Genomic DNA, 19,168 nt, shown 5'->3' on the forward strand with positions numbered 1-19,168 from the left:
TGGGCTACAAAAGTATTTTTTGGCTTGATTTGCAACTATCTACATTGATTTACACCATGAGCATGCCCATAAATGCAACTTTTGCCGCTAGCAGCCCCAACAACAAGCCGTTACTTGCTCATTATAGGTGGGGCCTATGCAGTTCGTGCATATGCACATTCTTTAGGTGCATGGCGCATACGTATTTTTCTCAATAGACGGGTAGTGGCATATGCAGGTCGATGTCGATGGAAATTCATGTCTACCCTTTTAACGGCGGATGCCAGAGATTGGCATGATGCGCATGGGTACCCGGAAGCTGACGTTGTGTATGCGGAGGCTCTAGAAAAGCAGAAAAATTGTGGAGGGTTTTCCTGGACATTTGAGCTGGTTGATGGATTTTTCAAGCAGTCCGACGATGAAACCGATGACATGGCTTTTGAGTATACGAAGCAAGATTTCGGGCGGAAAATGACGTGGGAGGAAATACGGTCCAAGGTGCATGAGCTCAATGCTAAATCAAACGAAAATACTTGTTACAAAGTGCTTTTTCTAGCTAGGCATGGCCAAGGTTGGCACAATATTGCAAGTGCCAAATATCTGGCACAAGAATGGCATGATAAATGGAGATTTTTGGGATACGATGGCGAAATCACCTGGGGACCTGACCCACATCTTACAGAATTGGGAGTCAAGCAAGCGCAAGAAAATCGAGACGCTTGGGGTCACCAGCTTCAAATGAACGCTCCTATTCCTACCGTCCATTTTGTGTCTCCTCTTCAAAGATCTTGTCGTACGCTTGAGGAAACATGGAGAGGAATTGAAATATCCCCACCAATTGTCTCGGAGCTTGTTCGTGAAACAATTGGGTTGCATTTATGTCATAAAAGAAGCAAGAAACTGGAGATCCAGAACCGGTTTCCAAGTTTTACATTTGAGGACAATTTCACCGAGAAAGACCAACTTTTCGATTCATTCCAGCGCAGAGAAGAGTATTATGAGCAATTTCTTCGAGCCAACCGCTTCTTGCAAAATTTATTTGATACCTTTAAAGATGAGTATGTCTCAATCACATCGCATGCGGGCATGATAAGAGCATTCATTACCGTGGTGGGCCACCGCAAATTCACGGTTCCCACTGGTGGTATGGTTCCAGTAGTGGTGAAGGGGACAAGAAGTTGAAGGAAATGAACAAGAGTAAAAAATTCCTAGCATAATTAGAATCTTATTAGAGCAATTAATATTTACAGTTGAGTTCTTCTCTCATTGTTCATTCCTATTCCTTTGGTGTTCTCGACCTCTTCATAAAGCTAAAAGCTCTAATTGTCATCATTTCTCACTTTGACGATCCTGACATTTTGAGTTCCTAGTTCCTTCGATTTGAGCTTCAAAGTTCTTAGCTGGCTTTCTAGGTACAGTTCTTGAGTTCTCAAAAGTTTATGAGTTCTTCTCTTTTCTTCAGTATGGTTTAAACTTTACATCCTTCTTTCTCTGTTTCTTCTCCTTCTTCTTTTTCTTCTTCTTTTCCTCCTTTGATTTTTCAGTTTTGTGGGATTCCTTTTTAGCTGGTACTTCTTTGACAGTTTCTGTAACCACAGGTTTGTACTTCAATTCCCATGGCATCACCCAACTTCTGATGGCACCGTCCTCACCACAAGTCAAAATTGTGTTTGTATTTAATGCAAGAACGTCCCTGACCACTTCTTCATCGTGGGCTCCAGGAAACCAGCATGGTTGGGTTTGATCTACCAGTTCGGCTTCGCAGTCAAAAGGAAGTATAGTTAATTTTCTCTGAGAATTGGCACCATAAGCAACATATCCACAATGTGGACTTGCCTTGATCACATATTCACAGTCCGACCATATCGTACGAACATCTCCAATGATTTTGGGTTGTGGTTCCTCGGCATTTTCATAGTCTTGGTTGTTCAACTCAAAATATCCCAAAGTTTCCATATGAGATAAAACTGCTATCCGTCGTTCCTGAATAAACTGACACGAATGCACCGATGCAAAATTGATAACCTGGTGAAGAGCATCCTCTTCGTCTTCTTGGGAAAGATCGTAAATGTTAACGTAACCGTCGGTTGAACCAGACATTAAGTATTGTGATAAAGAAGGATGAAATTCAAGGTATGTTACATCGTCATGATGTGAGTCGATAAATGAGCGTACTGGCTCTATACTGTCTTTTTTCAAGTCCCAAATATGAACTTCGGCATCTTGACCTGCCCAATTCAGTTCCACCAGCTAGACGATGGTTGGCATAAGTCAATGAAAGAAACGGCGAATTTTTTAGCGTTTGTTAGCGTCTTCAAAAGGCAATTGGGGAGACGATATGTCCCACACCTTGATTCCATCGCCAGAACACGATGCAATATGAAGATTATCTATTTTGACAATGGCATTGATACTGCTATCATGGGCTGCAATTACTACCGGTTCAGATTGAGTATTCGAAACATCAAAAATGTACAATTTCCCGGAACTGGAAGAAACTACAAACTTGCCATCCATATCTAGCAACGAAAGCGCCCATTCCCCACTGGGAAGGTTCCATGTATTCTGCAACTGGGCCCTCATTGAGATGCTCATCGAAGCGCTTGTTGCATAGTAGTTTGTATTAGGTAATTGGTGCACTGGATGTGTTCTGTGCATTGTACGGGTTTAATTGTATTCGATGAGATAACACCATGAGTAGTGTTGTAAAGAAGTCACTTTTCGCTCCGAAAATCAAAAAAAATGCTTTGCGGCGTAAATCGGTCACGCTGACTACCCCGTTAACTCCTCCAGCAACACAGGCAAAACCTGCTAGTGAAGATACTGTCAAATTTCGCATCGGTCAATTATCTGAAAGTGCCGTGGTTGCGGAAGAAGAGGCGCTAGACCCTCAGGATTCGTCTAAAGGTGTAGTATCCGAGCCCACAAAAGCTACTGGGGAAGGCGAAAGCGATATAGAGGAAGACTATGGCGAAAACGATATATTTAACGAACCTACAATCACAAGAAGACAATCACTGGTTGCTTCCCAAAGACGTCTATCGGGTATTACGCCTCCAGTGGTCCGGCAGAGGCTAGGGTCGATCTCAGCGGGTCCAACCGCCTCAAATGTAACTGAAGAAAATGCTCCTCCGATGCGAATTTCTATCCCGGTAGCCAAGCCTACCAAGAGAAGAAGGTCTCTGGTGGCTCAGCGGCCTACCGTTTTGAAGACACCGATGTTGCGGAGTGGTGGTGCTACAGTGGTGGCTGAACCTGGTCCAAATGTCGAGAAAGTGGCAGAAATTGCTCTCGAAACTGGTAAGAAATATGTGATGGGAATTGATCCGAAAACCAACAAACTACGCAAATTCAGAGTAAATGGTAATGCTTCGGAGGCCGAGTTCACAGAGTCTGTTTCAGAAGGCGTGCCGGAAGATGAAGAAGATGGCGAGTACGATGGTCCAGAGAAGATACCTGTAGCTCCCAAGAACCTTGAGACAAGAATAACCAGCATCAAACAACTTCCTCGTATGATTCGCGAGGAGGACATTCCTCTTTTGGAGCGAGTTCAGTTGGACGTGAGTGATATAACGATGGCTGATTTGTGTAAGCCAACATTGGAGATTGGTCAAATAAGTGAAAACTTTAATTTGGTAAAAGCGGCTCAGAAGCGGATTCGTAATGAGCGGAAACAAAGGAGGCTGGAAAGGCTTCAGGCACGGTTGGAGCGTCGGGCATTGAATGATGCGGACACCGTGAAGCTCAAGACCGAAGAATCACAGAGGAAAAAGGCCCAAAATGAGCTTCTCAACCACGACGAACCAGCATCACAATCTTCAGGTTTACGACTCAAACTTGACAAATCTGGTAAATTGGGCGTGGACGAAGACTCCACCATAGTCAACAGACATCGTAATACAACCAACCTGACTATGTCAAGAGAAGAGTCCAATCCATTTGAGAACCCTGTGACATCTTCTACATATTCCAGACGAAAACACACCGACCGATGGACACCGGACGAGGCAATTCAGTTTTATAATGCGCTCAGCACCTGGGGTACTGACTTTACTTTCATTGCACAGCTCTTCCCGTATAGAACAAGGAAGCAGATCAAACTGAAGTTTAACTTGGAGGAGAAGAAGTATCCCGAGATTGTCGAATTGGCACTCAAAAGGAAACTTCCTGTGGATTTCGAAAAGTACTGCTTGCAGTCAAATAACAAGATAGAATCGTTGGAATACTACAATGAACAACTCCGCCAGGTGCGGGTGACTCATGAGGAGCATATGGCATTGATCAAGCTGGAAAGAGAAAGGGCACTCAAGGAGGATGCCGAGGCGAATCGTCGCCGAGAAATAGAGATAAGAACTGGATCCAAGCCAATGACAAGAGCAGAAAAGTTGAAGGAACTTCGAAAGAATGAGATGGTGGTGGGTCTGATAGACGATAAGAAGCGCGAGGAGGAATAGACAAGCAGAAATTTGTGGTGTCTGTTTAATGGAACCGCAATAAAGGACATTGAGCAAATTATAAGTCAAAACTTTAGGTTTGGCATTGATGAAGGTGTGGCCATATGGCTTATCGAGTATTAATTCTGATCACCAAGAATGACATTTATTTCATTGTTCACTGCTCAATTCGCAGCCAAATTTTACCGCGAACTTATCAGGTTAAAGTGACAATAGTACGAATAGAATACGACGTTTATATGTAAAGTACACTTTCGTGAGTAGTTTGTTAAGTGTGGAATATTGACAATACTGTACCAATATGGTAAAAGTAGAAGCGATACTGAAAATTTGCAGCAATAGTGGTGCGAAAATTTCACAAGCATCAGAAATCTAAATGGAGGAAGAAAACAATTTTCGGCATTTTTTAACAAGTGCGTGTCCTAAGTTTGGCGAATTTCTTCAATAACTTGAGATCTTTCCAGTATCTGCACTTTAATGAATTTTGCAACTATCAGTATCAAATACATTCAAAAAAAAAATGGATCAAACAAACCGAAAGAGCCGAGCAGTAGATCAATTCCTCAGACTCAATTGCCTACACTAAAGTTAGTTTCACTTCTTCATCCCATCTTCTTATTTTCTCCATTTCCCATTTCGTCCTCTGTGCAAGGTCTCGCAACATCACGTGTTGACTCGTTCTCTGAGTCAACCTTTATCACTTTGATATTCATACCATGTCTTCGCCCAAGGACTACGTGTTGGAGGTGACTCCGATGCCTCAGGATTCCGACAGTGGGCTCATCAAGTTTACCGTAAAGCCTCGGCCCGGACTTTTTCGATATATACAATTATCATTGGCATCTGCGATTTCGGTTGCAATCGTAGCGATCATAGCACATGAATTTTTCAGCATGGGAGGATTCCAGGGGATCTGGGGCCGCCTGAACTACCCCGAAAGCACATTTGTATGGTCATTGGTGGCACAGAGGTTTCAAAACGTTCCAATCAACGAACCACGTTTTTTGGTGTTGTTGGGATTGATCTTGATTTTGGCATTTTTGATGTGTAAACGACAACCGGAAGACTCCATGTTGGTGATTCGAGACGTTGGGATCCAGTTGGATTCGGTTCTGGGATGGCGATTCACCAATAAGAGTGACAAGAGCATGTTCATTGCCCTGAAAGATATCATTGATATCGTAATAAATGAGGGCTTTCATGGTTACGGCCAAGTAATATTCTACATGTGCATACTAAGACGGTCGCAAAAAGACGATACAGAAGAAAAACCATTGCAAATAGTATTTCCACAGTTGTTGCCGCGAAAAGATATTTTGCTTCAGGTGTGGAAACAAAGTCGCCAGGTGCTCTTTGGAAGTTCGCGCCGGTACTGGCGCCGTGTTCCGGGGCAGGGCCTCCGCGAGTGCAGCATGGAGGATCTTACAAAAAACACCTGAAAAGGTGTGTGAGAGTAATTTGTATAGAGAAATTGTACACGATGAATAGTACAATGTTAGAAGTGCAAAGTCAAAATAGCCGAATTGTAGATTGTCAGCCTGTCAATGATATCATCGCCCCTAACCTCTCCCGCGCACTTTAGTCTGGTATTTACACCGAGTCTTTTTATAGTATTTTTGGCCGCTTATGTCAGCGCTTATTTCGCTTAATGCTCACAAACGGCTCGTTAAAAACAACATCACCGTTTACAAATCCACAGCGACCTGGCATCTGCTTTCACGTTGCCCCAACTTTTTCGGAGGACTTTTAATCACTCAGGGACGCTACCAGTGCTTCTGAAACCACTTGTCACTCCGAAACCTCTCCTGCGTTTTGCGCTGGTGGACGACGGTGTTTACCGCGTCGACGTTTTCAAATCAAAAACCGGTGATTTTTAATCAAATTGGCTTGATTCGTATCTTATAAGCCCACTTTGGCCATATTAATGATATCTACTTGAAACTCCGCTATATTATCCAACTATTATTCACTCATTTATCCTAATGTCCCGCTCCAGAAAACTTCAACTGGGCCCCTCTAATCAACAGTCTTCGACGTTTGTGTCTTCGTCGGGCTTTGATAAACCGTCTGCGTCGGCCCACCAGGTGCCACAGTCGCCGGTTCCTCAGTTTCAAGGCACAAATCTGCCGCGCTCGCATTCAAGGAGTCATAGTCATACCAGCAGCTTCCGCCATGAAGACTCCGCTAATTGGACCACTCTAATACCTCCTATGCCTTCATACCCGCCGGCTGCGCATGCTAATCCCAAACGAACCGGACTGCCTTTCAATCGTCACTCCGTGGCTTCTCCTTCCAATGTGCCTCAGTCGTCCCAAACTGAGCCTTTGGTCCCTGGAAGCTTCCCAGCAATACCATCTCAACCATCACAATCATTTCAGTTTCCACCGCCTCAATCTCAATATCAGAAACAACCTCAATTGCAACCTCAGTCGCAACCTCCTTCATCACTCAACCAGGGCTCACTCACTCAGGGCCCCGTCTCAACCCCAATCACAACCATTTTCTCAATCACGCGATATCACCAACTCGTCCAAGGTATCTGCTCCTGCCTCCGGCTCTTCACCTCGAAAAAAGCGCAAGGTTTGTCACGTATGTAAACAGGATATAACAGGACAATTCGTGCGTGCATTATCGCATGCTTTCCATGTTCATTGCTTTACGTGCGCTGAATGTGGTAAGCAGTGTGCTTCCAAATTCTTCCCGTATGAGACCACTGACGCTTCTGGCAATAAGTTTCAAGTGCCCCTATGTGAGTACGATTACTTCAAAAAATTGGACTTGCTTTGTTTTAATTGTAACAGAGCTCTCCGTGGTCCCTACATCACTGCACTTGGCAACAAATACCATCTTGAACACTTCAAGTGTGTGGTATGTCAGCGTGTATTCGAGTCTGATGAAAGTTACTATGAACATTCTGGGAGCATTTATTGTCACTACCACTTTTCGAAAATGTATGCCTCTCATTGCGAAGGGTGTCACTCGTCTATCGTCAAACAGTTTGTTGAGCTTTTCAGAGGTGGGCGTAACCAACAGTGGCATCCTGAATGTTACATGGTTCACAAGTTTTGGAATGTGTGTATAACAGCTGATTCTGTGGGATTGGAAAAACAACTAGGTATTTCACAGCTTGACTTGAGCAACTTGAAAGAATCGAATATTCTGCAAGATTCATTACTTCATATTGAAAACCAAATTGAATCAACAGTTATGACATGTTGGCTCACACTTTCTGGTTACGAAGAAGCTACTGCGGCATGTATTTCGGACATGTTGCTCAACGCATGCACAGGTAATCAGGGTGGTGGTTTGCTAGCTACTGGAAAGTTGATTATATACTTGGATGTGTTGTTCGGTGCTATCGATTATGTCCAGGGAATGTGCGATTCAATTGACAATGATCTTATGGAGGAGACCATGATTTCAGACATTGAAGCACCAATCAAATCTCCCTTTCAAGTGTTGAAAAGGGAGCCTCGTAACATTTCGGGGAAAATTATGAGCTACTTGGCACTCTTGCGAAAGTCCAAGCAGATTGCAGAATCTGGTCCAATGTCTACAGAGATTTTGTCTGTGATCACTGGCTGTGCTCATTATCTCAAGCTTCTTATAAGAATTGGTCTTAGTAACTCATTGAAGGTGAATCAGTTCCGAGGCACAGCCACGGCAACGACTACCTTTTTTGCACGCACAAAGCTTTACGAAGAGTTCACAATTATCGAAGCTGATTCGATCAAGAGTAATGTCGAAGCGATTGATAAAAGACTAGCTGTTGCACCAAATGCATCGGATGCATGTACTGAGTGTAACAAGAGCATTGAGAAGGCTTGCATCAGATACAATAGTCATCGCTGGCACTTGAGCTGCTTCAACTGTTCACAGTGCAAAACTTCTTTGGTTGATGATATCAAGAGTTCCACTTTCAAGGACGGGAAGATATTCTGTGCAACCTGCGCTACACCCGATTCTCTTCCCGGATTTGAAAAAGTATCGAACCTTTCGCAGTTAATCTTTCTCCTCAAGATAGCACTCTCGCGTTCCAGGGCAATCATGAGCGTTGATGCTCAGGAATCCCTTCCTCAAAATGAGATGGCGACAATTGCCGAAGAGCGTGCCGTGAGAGATGCGGCAGAGCAAGATTATTCTAAGACTTTAAATGATGTCACAAGATTACGTACGAAGCGCCAAAGTCAAAAGCTATCGAACTCAGTGAAGCAAAAGGCTCGTAAATCGGTCGTGTTGGAAACCCCTGATGCCGACGAAGCCAAGGAGGAAGATCAAAGTAATGAAAACATAGTTGATGAGGAGGGATCGAAGACACCAGGGGCGAGAAAATCGAGTTTCTCTTCGCAATTGTCTTTCGTTACACAACAGGTAGAAAGTGATCACTTCAACGTGAGTCGAAAGAAATCGTTACGAATTCGAGATGAACCTCAAAGAAATCTCACCAATAGTCATCTAGACAGAACTAGCGATTTGTTGAAGAATGAGAAGTCTTTGACGCTTGATGATATCCCAAGAATAGTGGCTGCCGAACAAGCCAGAGAGCAGAGACCTAACGCTTACAGACATCATAATTCATTGTATGAGAAGCAAAAACCTATGAACTCGGTGAGAACAGTATCCTTGAGTGGTACTGCGGCGCTATCAGGAGCGAAGACATCAGAGTCTTCTGCTCCCCCAAAGAGGAACAAATATTATTCTGAGTTATCAAAATCCGAGCATTTCGTTTTGAGACACATAGCAATTGAGGCACTCGTTCAAATCCTGAACAACAAGTACAATAAGGAAGAGCTTTTGAGCTTAATTCAGACCCGCAAAGCACCTACCTTCTGGGATAAATTGAAGATTGGAGGAGGTGAGGGAAAGAAAGATCGCAATATGGCAGTTTTCGGTGTTGATTTGCAAGAATTAACCAAGAAATATGGCGTCGATTCTGACTTGGGGGTGGGCCCGGCCAAACTTCGAATCCCCATTGTTGTTGACGACATAATCACTGCAATGAGACAAAAAGATATGTCTGTTGAAGGTATCTTTCGGCTTAATGGTAACATTAAGAAGTTGAAAGATTTGACGGACCAAATCAACAAGAATCCTCTCAAGTCCCCGGACTTTTCGCAACAGTCGGCGGTGCAATTAGCTGCGTTGATGAAAAAATGGATTCGAGAATTGCCCAATCCACTTTTGACTTACAACTTGCACGACTTGTGGATCCAGTCACAGCGAGAACAGGACTTGGTGTTACGTAAAAGGCTCTTACAATTGACCTACTGTATGCTTCCTCGAAGCCATCGAAATTTGTTGGAGGTATTGCTCTACTTTTTCAGCTGGGTAGCCTCGTTTGCTGAGATTGATGAAGAAACAGGATCAAAAATGGACATTCATAACCTTGCCACGGTTGTGTCGCCCAATGTCCTTGTTTCGAGGCAAAGTCAGCAAACAGACCCTTCAGCTCCAGGAGAAACGTACTTTTTGGCTATTGAGGTTGTGAATCAGTTGATTGAGCAGCACGAGGAAATGAGTATAATTCCTGACGACTTGTGGCAGTTTTTTGAGAAGAGTGAAATCAACACCAAGTCCAACAACATTACCACCAAGGAGGTGATGAGCAGACTTGAAAAGGTGAGCAAAGACAACAGTGGTTTTTTCAAAAATTTTGCAGTTCAATTATCGCAACCTGTGACGTACTCCAACCTGGAAGTTAGATCCAATACTGTGTCTCGTGGGCTTTCAAAGGCATTGCCCGAGTCATATGGCGAAACTTCTCATGAATCTTAATTGTATTAGTATAGCGTAAGTCTAGTGAATAAAATTATTCGCGAATGTGACGAATTTCTTCTTTGTACAATGAGCTTAACTGCGGACACCTTGAAAAGTCTCATTGAGGACAAGCTTGAGGCAACTTTGGTTCAAGTAGAAGATATGTCTGGCGGCTGTGGTCAAGCATTTGCCGTCATTATAGTGTCTCCGCTCTTCGTTGGCAAGAACAAATTGGCCAGACACCGATTAGTCAACAGTGCTCTTAAAGAAGAAATAGCATCAATTCATGCTTTTACACAAAAGGGATTCACTCCCGAGGAATGGAAAGCGCAGGGTGGAAACTGAGACCTGTTTTTGATCTATAAAGTGCTATTTAATGATTATATCTCTTGGTAATGATTCCCCACCCTATTAATAAGAGCCCATACAGAATGCAAATTACAAGAGGAAATATCCTCATTCCCGAAGCACTCGACTCAGCAATGGTTCCGATCAAGAAGGGTATGGCTGCGCCGCCACCGCCTCCAAAAGCGCAGATAAAACCCACTCCGGCAGTGTGAAATTTCACCGGAAGAATGTTAATCGCAGCCACGATTGTGGTGGGAAAGATTGGTCCAATGGATATCCCGGTAAGGAAAACGATCAAGAATAGTAGTGGGATTGCGTTGGTGAACGCCAAGAGCCAGAAAAGTAACAATCCGCCAAACGAGCCTCCGATATAGACTAGATTAGCTGTCAATTCATTAGCAAAGAACATCTCGGTGACAAACCCCAAACACATTCTTCCCACCGTGAGTCCTGTCCAGAAGCTGGTAGCCATGTACGACGATTTCTTGTACGTGAGCTTTTTGATTCTCATCAAGAAAGATATTAACCAAGACCCGAACGCAACCTCTCCACCAACGTACATGAATAAGATGATTGCAAAAGTCCAAACAAGTTTTGATTTGACCACTTCCAGAAACGGAACAGCATGGTCTTCCACTGGTGTTTCTTCTTCTTCGTTATCAAGCAGCTGTAACTCCACATCATTTTCTTGCTTGGCTCTCGCACTCGCTTTCATGACAGTTTGGTACCTGAACTTTTTTGCTGTCTCAAATCTAAATGTCACGGCAACGGTTACAAGTGAAAAAACAGCCAACAACGCCAATACATAGTAGTAGTAGTTCCATTGCCATGGGTTGTGTTTTCTGGAGAGTAAATGAGAAATCAAAGGTGGAGATATCATGCACCCAATTCCATAGCAGCCATGCAAAATGCCCAAAATTGGATTTGAATCCTTTAATCCTCCCATCCATGTATTGATGCCTGCATCAAGGCCGCCCAATGCCAATCCGTTTAAAACGTAGAAGCATACAAGAAGAAAAAATGGTGGTTTTAACGAAATCATCGAGTACCCGCAAACCATGCAAATTCCTCCAGCCATAAGAACACCTTTCACTCCGACTCTCTGATGGGTTGTTTCACTCAAAACAGCAGAGATAATGTATCCCAACACAACTGCTAAAAATATGAAACTTGTCTGCATATCATCAACCTCATAATAGGCTTGAAATTTGGGAATCAAGACACCGACGGTTTGCTCCGCCATGCCAAAAATAATGTAGCACGCATAAGAAGTGACGATCTGTGCCTTGAGGAGATTACTTTGCCTCCAATCAAGCGAATCAATGAAGAGCGTTTCGTTTTCGTATTCAATTGTGTATTTTTCCGGGGTAAGTTCCGAGAAATTTGCGCCCACATCTATCCGAGTAGATTTGTTGATGGGCGATGGAATGTTGGCCTCATCAGCGGTTTCTGACGTCAAGAGCAGTTCTTCCAAGCTATTCCTCAACAGCATAAACTTTTTTGTAGGTTTTATCGATAATTTCAAAGGGGTTGCAAATTACCCCATCTCATCTATAATGTGCACTTACCAAGCTGTATGCAGAGTACAGATGAGTAATACGGTAATATTCCCGAGAGTTTGCCCAAGGATGCTACGAGGAAGAGGAGGTGGATTCTGCAACAATATTCCACTCAATTGATCCCACCGACATTGAGTTCAGATATGACGTATGCAACATATGCATATATGCATGCAAGTGTCAAAACGCAAGGATATTATGCACTGCAATGTTAAAGGTGTTTGCCAGTTTCTCTAACAGTTGTGCCTCCTTAGCTTAGTGGTAGAGCGTTGCACTTGTAATGCAAAGGTCGCTAGTTCAATTCTGGCAGGAGGCAAGAACTACTCCTGCGCAAATGGTTTAGTGGTAAAATCCATCGTTGCCATCGATGGGCCCCCGGTTCGATTCCGGGTTTGCGCATTCTTTTTTTCATTTCACCTAACTTTTTCCTTGACATGTCGAAGCAAGCAGTAAAGACGTTTGTCAATGCCAGTATGTTCTTTTTTTTTGCTTTTACACATACATAAGCTAACTCAGTCCAAAAGTTCTACCCAATCAGACTTGCTGATAAATCTTGGGACAATACTGGGCTCCTAGTCGATTCCAGTTCCGACGATGATTGCAATGAAATTCGAGTTTTACTCACCATTGACCTTACTCGAGCAGTAGCAGAGGAAGCAATCCAGAACAAAACCAATATAATCATGGCATACCACCCTTTTATCTTTCGTGGCTTGAAATCTATTACCCCACAAGACCCTCAGCAACGTTCGCTCATCCAACTTATCCAAAATAAAATCAGTGTTTATTCGCCTCATACGGCTGTTGACAGTGCCAAAGGAGGAGTCAATGACTTTTTGGCCCGTGGTATCTCTCTGGGATCTCAATTAGCCTCGAAAGATATCATACAGCCAGATTCTCAAGACCCAGAATGTGGCATGGGAAGACTCATTCGATTTGAGTCGCCGGTTGGTTTAGAACAATTGGTGGAAAACGTGAAAAAGAGTCTTGGATTGAAGTATGTTCAGGTTGCTTTAGGGGCTGGAAAAGACAAAAACCATAAAATTTCAGCCGTCGCTATCTGCGCCGGTTCCGGAGGATCGGTTTTCCGCGGAGTGGAAGCAGACCTTTACTTTACCGGCGAGCTTTCTCATCACGAAGCATTGTACTTTAAGGAACAAGGCTCTTCAGTAATTGCATGCAACCACTCCAATACCGAGCGTGCTTTTCTTGCTGATCTTAAAACTCAATTGCAACTGGAACTTCCTTCGGCTACAATCTCCATCAGCCAGTGCGATAAAGATCCCTACGAGACATGGTAAATGTTTTTCAATGTACATCATACAATTCGTAATAGTATTCCCTCTCTCCCTTTTTCTTGGTGCCTGCTTATAAGTTTCTGTCGTCGCTAAACAACCCTCCCAACGTATCCTCAATCTCCTCCACCACACTGCCCACGCCTTGCTCGATTTCATGGCCCAAATGCTTGAGTCCCTCTCCAATATTGAAAGATGGACGCCAGTAGGAGGGAGGTTTCGATTCTGTCGGTTTAGGATTGGGAGATGCGGTGACAGTGACGGTGTGTTCGTGCTCATTTTTGTGGTCAGCCAGCTTGGTGGTTGTTACTAAGGTAGTTGGATCGTGGATTTCTCCATGCTCCACAGGCGATTGGTTTGTTTCCTGTTGCTCGACACTTCTGTAAAGCATGTCATAAGTAGAATTATTCACAATATGCTCAATCTCAAAGGGTAAACTGGGGTAGTCTAGCATATCTCTCCAATCTGTAGGAAGACTATTCTTCGCCATAAAAGAAGAGGACCCATTGTTTGGCGCTGGCGATATGAACAAAGACTCGCATATCATGTTGTATACCTCCGTATTAGGAAACGGTTTGACTTTCTTCTCGGCTTGAAGTAGCGTTTCAAAGTATGGGCCCTTACCCAAAAATAATGCTCTCATCAACAACTCAGTATTGTTGTACCCATGTACACCTTTGGGGCTGTAGTCATTGTTGTTCTCCTCCATGTTCTTGTGTGTGGTAATAGCATATCCTACGTTCGGAACAATCCACAATGGTGCAAGACGATAGCTGAATCGATGGCCAGCACCAAAGTTCCATTCTGGGGGAAACTCGTCTACTTTGTAAAGACGAAAGTTCTCGTTGCCTTTGAGCGCAGCCTTAATGTCTTTGTATGCTTCTTCCACACTGTAGTCGGATTTGGGCCGAAGTCCGTATAAGGGCCATCCGTCAACATGTTCTATCTTGTTCAAATCCACAACGTCGTCCAAATACAACAAACGGTCATTGGACGTCGGAGCCATACCATGGTCACTAAGGACTATCAAATTGACAATGTTGTTGAGGTTACGTTTTTCAAGTTCACTCGAAAGCGACAGCACGAATTTATCAACTTCTTGAAGCGACTTGTCGAGATGTTCACCAGATATACCGTACTTGTGGCCCACCAGATCAATGGTTGGAACATACGCGAGTATAAGCTCTGGCCTGGAGGCAATATCGTTGTCAATCCAGGAAATCACCCGGTCAACTTTTGCAGTTAATGGTTCACTTCCATTGTACCGATCTACATGCAACGGACCACCATTTATACCAACCCCAGGAACCTCGCTTCCAGGCCACATGTGTATTGCGGACTTGACACCATAGTTGTGGGCTGTTTTCCACACCGGCTCGCCGCCCTGCCAAAAATCAGGGTCCAAGCCTCCTTTTTTAGGATCGGTATTCACAAACTGTTTTTGCAATTGTGGATCGTAAAAAGTGTTGCCAACTATGCCGTGCTCCGATGGGTATAGGCCTGTGATCAATGTCCAGTGGTTAGGAAACGTGGAAGATGGAAATGAAGGTGTCATATAGGGAGCTCCGTAATCACTGATCATCATATTGTGGAGAGTAGGAGTCCTCTTCTCGTTGATGTAATGAGGATGAAACCCATCTAGAGATACCACAATGGTGGTGGGATAGAAGTCATGGGTAGAGTTGGATAGTATCCGCTTGAATGAATGGGAAACGTTTGAACCGGACAGTTTTCCAAAAATGTAGAAAACTATTGCGACCACACCAATGAGAAGAAGTGACCCAAAAGAAAGGAAAAGCCTTCTTCGTGTTCGCAAGATCTTGGGTTCGGGTTGTTTGTTTAAATCGAAGCTATCGGAAGATCCCAAGTCGTCAAAATTGACCATTTCGTAGCTGTTTTCTGGCGGTCTCGAAAACCAGTTTTTCATTTTTGAAGAAATAGTGGGTTCAGGACGCTCAAAATCGAGATCCGACACGTCGTGGAGCATATTGTGCCTTTCTTCAAAGAGAATATCGTCCTCGTCATCGAGATCGGTGACGGGAACGTCCACGGCGTGGTGATTAACTGACATGAGGAAGAAACCGTGCGCGAATATTTGGCTGCGAAACCTTACTACTTATTTATTACCGGAAGTTACTATCAATATTTTTATATCCGTTTCTATATTTTCTCTGGCTCCCCGCCCCGCCGTTTCCGTGAACACTTTTGCATGCGGAGCGCCCATGAATCAGATCGGGTTTCAAGTCGTTGAAACTGATCGTTGCTTCGCAGCCATCGACTGGACAATTTTTACCCAGACGACCAGATGATCCAGCGAGATACTGGTGAATGGTGGCTCTGGAAAACACATGCATGCATTTCCGCGATATTACCGGCTCCTCGTAGTAGTCAAGGGAAAGGGGGTCCCTCAACGAAATCTTTCCACCTGCAACAGCTACATCGTCTTCGTTATCGGCATCGGTGGGAAGAGGATTGGAAGGGTCTTGAAGAATGTAAACCAAGTTTCGAAGTTGCACGTATGTGTCATAAGTGTTTACAACTTGGTCCATCGTTCGTTCTTGCTGTTTCAACTCTTTGTCGTCTTGGTAATCGTGAATTATTTCATCGGCAAACTGGCGCTTTTCACCATATTCGCGATACAAGTCCATGGTTTCTACCGTCAATTCTGGCTCGTTTCTTTGCTGATTTCTGATCCTTGCGCGAGCCTGGTGGGCCGACTGCTTCCAGCACTCCAACTCATACTTGCTGACTATATGCTGGCGCAATGTGGTGAGTAAAGTATTGAGGGTATCCTGGTTTACCTGCACTGGGGCCCGATTGTCGTCGCTAAGTACAAAGTCTATATAAGCTTTTCCCTGGGCCGATACGTCGTCGATCGCGTTCTGTACTTCCTGAAGCACCAGCAGGTGGTTGGAATCTGCGGTCTCGAACTCGCGCACTAACTCGTGGTGGAGAGGGATATACAGCGGCAAGTTGGCATTGATATGAAGGTTGGCCATATAGATACTTTGCGCGCGAACAATTTAAGTGGGTGCATGCAGGAACAGGAGTTGCAAGACCAAGGATTTAAGTGAAATGAGAGAGATACTACTCGATGAAATAGGGAAGTTGTCCAGTAAGGATGGTAAAGTTTGTTGAGAATGAGATATGCTCGTTTTTTATTGTAGAGTTGGATGATAAAAAAAATCCACCTTTGTTTTAGACTCTATATACTAGCTCCCCATGAATCAAGATCATCAATGCACTTTCGTCCTCCAGCCATTCGCGGTAAGCACGAAGTACATTTTCCAACTGTTCACCTTCTAGGTTACTTTCTTTCGTTTTAGTTAAACGGGAGCAAAACCTTTCGGCCCATTCATGTCGCTCCTCATAGCTACTAATACACCACACCAGCGACGAATATTTTAGCTTATCAACCTTATAACCTGCAGCTAGAGCTCTCTCTTTAAGCTGTCTTCCGGCTATGGGCAGAGTCGACAGGTTTTTGATTCTCGAATCCACAGCGTTCGTCAACAAAGAAGCATACTTTTCTGGATATATCACTTTCAGTTTCAAGTCTGTGTCCTTTACAAAAACATAGCCTCCGGGCTTACAAACTCGCTCCATTTCTTTTAGCGCTTCAATGGGTTTCTCAAGATGAACTACAACTTGTGAAGCATGAACAAAGTCAAAACTATTATCTTCAAAAGGTAAATTGTATGCCAGACCATATTGGAAGGTTACCAGCTTGGGGAGATCTGGCTGGCTTGCTGCAAGATCAACTAACTCTTGAGTTGGTTCTACCCCAACCACCTCCGCAACATAATTAGCAAAATCTTTCAGAATTGTGCCAGGTCCCAGACCCACATCTAGTAATCTTCCTTTCTTATTTAGATAAGGAATCACGAAAGGAACTGCATTAGAAACTGTGCGCCATGCGTGTGTATCAGACACCAGTTTGTCAAATCCTGACTTGTAATATGCTTGGTCGTTTGGCATTCTAATTCTTTGAGGGATCTAAGATGCGAATATAGTGGTATATATAGCCTTGTTTCACCAAATTAGTTGCGGATCCTCACCGCAAGAAACCGCGGCGATTTGCCTAATTGGGATGGGTTGCAATTCTGTGGCTGCGAATCTGCTTGACAGCATTTCGCTTGCATGATAACCACCTGAACAGGCCTATGTGATTAGACTCGAATTGAAGAGCCAAAATGAAGAAAATGCTTCACTCTACATCCCATCCTTTCCGAGCTATAAGATGAGTATTGGTTCTTTTAGTAGTAAAGGTCTAACATTTAATTTACAATCACTTACATTACAAGAATTAATATTGTTATTGAATACACTAAAAAAAAAATTTGATTAAGATTGTACTAGCGCCTAATAAGCATAGCTTTAAGTTATTGGGACTGTTGGAATACACAGGACCTATAGCGACACAGGGGATCGTCCAAGGTGTACAATCGGAAGTCCGATGGTAGCATCCCAAAAAAACCCTCAGAACTTTTCCGAGGAGGTCTATATAAGGAGCTTCTGAGTCCTACTAATTCGTTGTGGTATTGGCAACCCCAATACCACAAGGTTTTGTTGATCAAAAGACTTTTAGCTGGGTCACTATGGGTCACTATGGGTGGTAACACTGGCGAAGGGTGACTTCTACACGTCCTCCACGTGAGTGTTAAGACGGCAATCTAGACTTCGAGAAGTTACTCTAAAGTCTAATTCTTCGATCGTATATTTTTACTAGTTTCTAATATGCGATATTCCTCTATCTAATGTCTATGTCTTCTATCCAATATATTGACTAGTTTAGAATATACGATACTTTCCTCAATCTATTCGTATGTTTCTTTTTGAGTCTAGCACTGTCTCACTGGAGGTAAAGTGTATAGAAGCTCTTGAAATTTAGAATTGATTAAACTTTTATAACAATCTCAGACATGATCATCACGAACAATGATCTCTCGTCTTTTTCCCACAACTCCCAGGAATCCTCAATTTGTTTCACCGTGTACTTATCAAAAGCACCTTCTTTGCTTTTCCGTAACCTTTCAGCATACATACGTCTATGTTGCTTTCTCTCCTCGACCGAAGAATAGTATTGTGTGGATGACGACATTACTATATTTTTCGCCTCAGTCCCAGACTCAAGCGCCCATTCTTTAAGCTTTCTACCGCCTGTAGTATCGGTAGATTCTCCAAGTGCAAAGTGGTTGAAAAAGTATTTAATTGATTCGTACTCCATTGGGTACACAATAGTTGAATCCAAATCAGCTTCTCTTGCAAATATCAACCCGCCTGGCTTAACAACTCTTGTCATCTCTTTTAGTGCACCAATTGGCTCAGGTAAATGTAACAACAATTGGTGTACATAGACAATGTCAAACGATTCGTCATCGTATGGTAGAGACATCACAGACCCTACTTCGAACTTGACATTACTCAACCCCTGCTCACTTGCAACTTTCTTTCCTACATTGGCTAATTCTTCCAACGTATCAATTCCAACAACTTTGGCTTCGAGATATTTTCTGGCACAGTCAATTGTAATGGTTCCTGGCCCGCAGCCAACATCAAGTATAGACTCTGTTCCCCGAATGTAGGGAACCATAAATCCCATACAGTTGTCTATGGTTCTCCAAGTATGAGTACTCGAGATCTCTTTTTGGAATCCTGTGCTGTAATATTTGTTTTGCGATTGCATTAAAAACAGATATGAGCAGTGAAACAGGGCTTTATATATGCCGCAAGAAGTTTGCTGGATCTGCAAGGCAGGGCGGCGATTTGCCTATTT

General features: G+C 43.5%; 12 protein-coding genes and 2 non-coding genes across 14 annotated transcripts; 8 read left to right on the top strand and 6 right to left on the bottom strand. All coding sequences in view use genetic code 12, as the record gives it.

Annotated features, from left to right (window-relative positions):
- Positions 1–72: 72 nt before the first annotated feature.
- On the top strand, positions 73–1,161 carry PGUG_03880 (uncharacterized protein; the record flags this gene model as incomplete). The annotated part of the gene is made up of 1 exon (XM_001484449.1): positions 73–1,161. The coding sequence occupies one exon, from the start codon at positions 73–75 to the stop codon at positions 1,159–1,161; it is 1,089 nt and encodes a 362-aa protein (XP_001484499.2).
- Positions 1,162–1,437: 276 nt separating this feature from the next.
- Positions 1,438–2,079, bottom strand: PGUG_03881 (uncharacterized protein; the record flags this gene model as incomplete). The annotated part of the gene is made up of 1 exon (XM_001484450.1): positions 1,438–2,079. One exon carries the CDS (start codon positions 2,077–2,079, stop codon positions 1,438–1,440), a length of 642 nt encoding a protein of 213 aa, XP_001484500.2.
- A 593-nt stretch (positions 2,080–2,672) lies between these two features.
- Positions 2,673–4,433, top strand: PGUG_03882 (transcription factor TFIIIB subunit; the record flags this gene model as incomplete). The annotated part of the gene is made up of 1 exon (XM_001484451.1): positions 2,673–4,433. One exon carries the CDS (start codon positions 2,673–2,675, stop codon positions 4,431–4,433), a length of 1,761 nt encoding a protein of 586 aa, XP_001484501.2.
- A 716-nt stretch (positions 4,434–5,149) lies between these two features.
- Positions 5,150–5,872, top strand: PGUG_03883 (phosphatidylinositol N-acetylglucosaminyltransferase; the record flags this gene model as incomplete). Its single annotated transcript, XM_001484452.1, has 1 exon — positions 5,150–5,872. The coding sequence occupies one exon, from the start codon at positions 5,150–5,152 to the stop codon at positions 5,870–5,872; it is 723 nt and encodes a 240-aa protein (XP_001484502.2).
- Positions 5,873–6,668: 796 nt separating this feature from the next.
- LRG1 (Lrg1p) lies at positions 6,669–10,208 on the top strand (the record flags this gene model as incomplete). Its single annotated transcript, XM_001484453.1, has 1 exon — positions 6,669–10,208. One exon carries the CDS (start codon positions 6,669–6,671, stop codon positions 10,206–10,208), a length of 3,540 nt encoding a protein of 1,179 aa, XP_001484503.2.
- A 69-nt stretch (positions 10,209–10,277) lies between these two features.
- PGUG_03885 (uncharacterized protein) lies at positions 10,278–10,535 on the top strand (the record flags this gene model as incomplete). The annotated part of the gene is made up of 1 exon (XM_001484454.1): positions 10,278–10,535. The coding sequence occupies one exon, from the start codon at positions 10,278–10,280 to the stop codon at positions 10,533–10,535; it is 258 nt and encodes an 85-aa protein (XP_001484504.1).
- Positions 10,536–10,563: 28 nt separating this feature from the next.
- Positions 10,564–12,030, bottom strand: PGUG_03886 (uncharacterized protein; the record flags this gene model as incomplete). Its single annotated transcript, XM_001484455.1, has 1 exon — positions 10,564–12,030. The coding sequence occupies one exon, from the start codon at positions 12,028–12,030 to the stop codon at positions 10,564–10,566; it is 1,467 nt and encodes a 488-aa protein (XP_001484505.2).
- Positions 12,031–12,341: 311 nt separating this feature from the next.
- On the top strand, positions 12,342–12,413 carry PGUG_06045. The gene has a single exon. It is a non-coding gene; the product is annotated as a tRNA-Thr (tRNA).
- A 12-nt stretch (positions 12,414–12,425) lies between these two features.
- On the top strand, positions 12,426–12,496 carry PGUG_06046. Its single transcript has one exon. It is a non-coding gene; the product is annotated as a tRNA-Gly (tRNA).
- A 284-nt stretch (positions 12,497–12,780) lies between these two features.
- Positions 12,781–13,398, top strand: NIF3 (Nif3p; the record flags this gene model as incomplete). The annotated part of the gene is made up of 1 exon (XM_001484456.1): positions 12,781–13,398. The coding sequence occupies one exon, from the start codon at positions 12,781–12,783 to the stop codon at positions 13,396–13,398; it is 618 nt and encodes a 205-aa protein (XP_001484506.2).
- Positions 13,399–13,465: 67 nt separating this feature from the next.
- PGUG_03888 (nucleotide diphosphatase/phosphodiesterase) lies at positions 13,466–15,463 on the bottom strand (the record flags this gene model as incomplete). Its single annotated transcript, XM_001484457.1, has 1 exon — positions 13,466–15,463. The coding sequence occupies one exon, from the start codon at positions 15,461–15,463 to the stop codon at positions 13,466–13,468; it is 1,998 nt and encodes a 665-aa protein (XP_001484507.2).
- Positions 15,464–15,515: 52 nt separating this feature from the next.
- On the bottom strand, positions 15,516–16,391 carry MMS21 (SUMO ligase; the record flags this gene model as incomplete). The annotated part of the gene is made up of 1 exon (XM_001484458.1): positions 15,516–16,391. The coding sequence occupies one exon, from the start codon at positions 16,389–16,391 to the stop codon at positions 15,516–15,518; it is 876 nt and encodes a 291-aa protein (XP_001484508.2).
- A 199-nt stretch (positions 16,392–16,590) lies between these two features.
- On the bottom strand, positions 16,591–17,370 carry PGUG_03890 (class I SAM-dependent methyltransferase; the record flags this gene model as incomplete). The annotated part of the gene is made up of 1 exon (XM_001484459.1): positions 16,591–17,370. One exon carries the CDS (start codon positions 17,368–17,370, stop codon positions 16,591–16,593), a length of 780 nt encoding a protein of 259 aa, XP_001484509.2.
- A 919-nt stretch (positions 17,371–18,289) lies between these two features.
- PGUG_03891 (class I SAM-dependent methyltransferase) lies at positions 18,290–19,078 on the bottom strand (the record flags this gene model as incomplete). The annotated part of the gene is made up of 1 exon (XM_001484460.1): positions 18,290–19,078. One exon carries the CDS (start codon positions 19,076–19,078, stop codon positions 18,290–18,292), a length of 789 nt encoding a protein of 262 aa, XP_001484510.1.
- Between the last annotated feature and the right edge of the window lie 90 nt (positions 19,079–19,168).

This window comes from Meyerozyma guilliermondii, genomic scaffold (genome assembly GCF_000149425.1).
Source record: "Meyerozyma guilliermondii ATCC 6260 scaffold_4 genomic scaffold, whole genome shotgun sequence".
Taxonomy (NCBI): domain Eukaryota; kingdom Fungi; phylum Ascomycota; class Pichiomycetes; order Serinales; family Debaryomycetaceae; genus Meyerozyma; species Meyerozyma guilliermondii.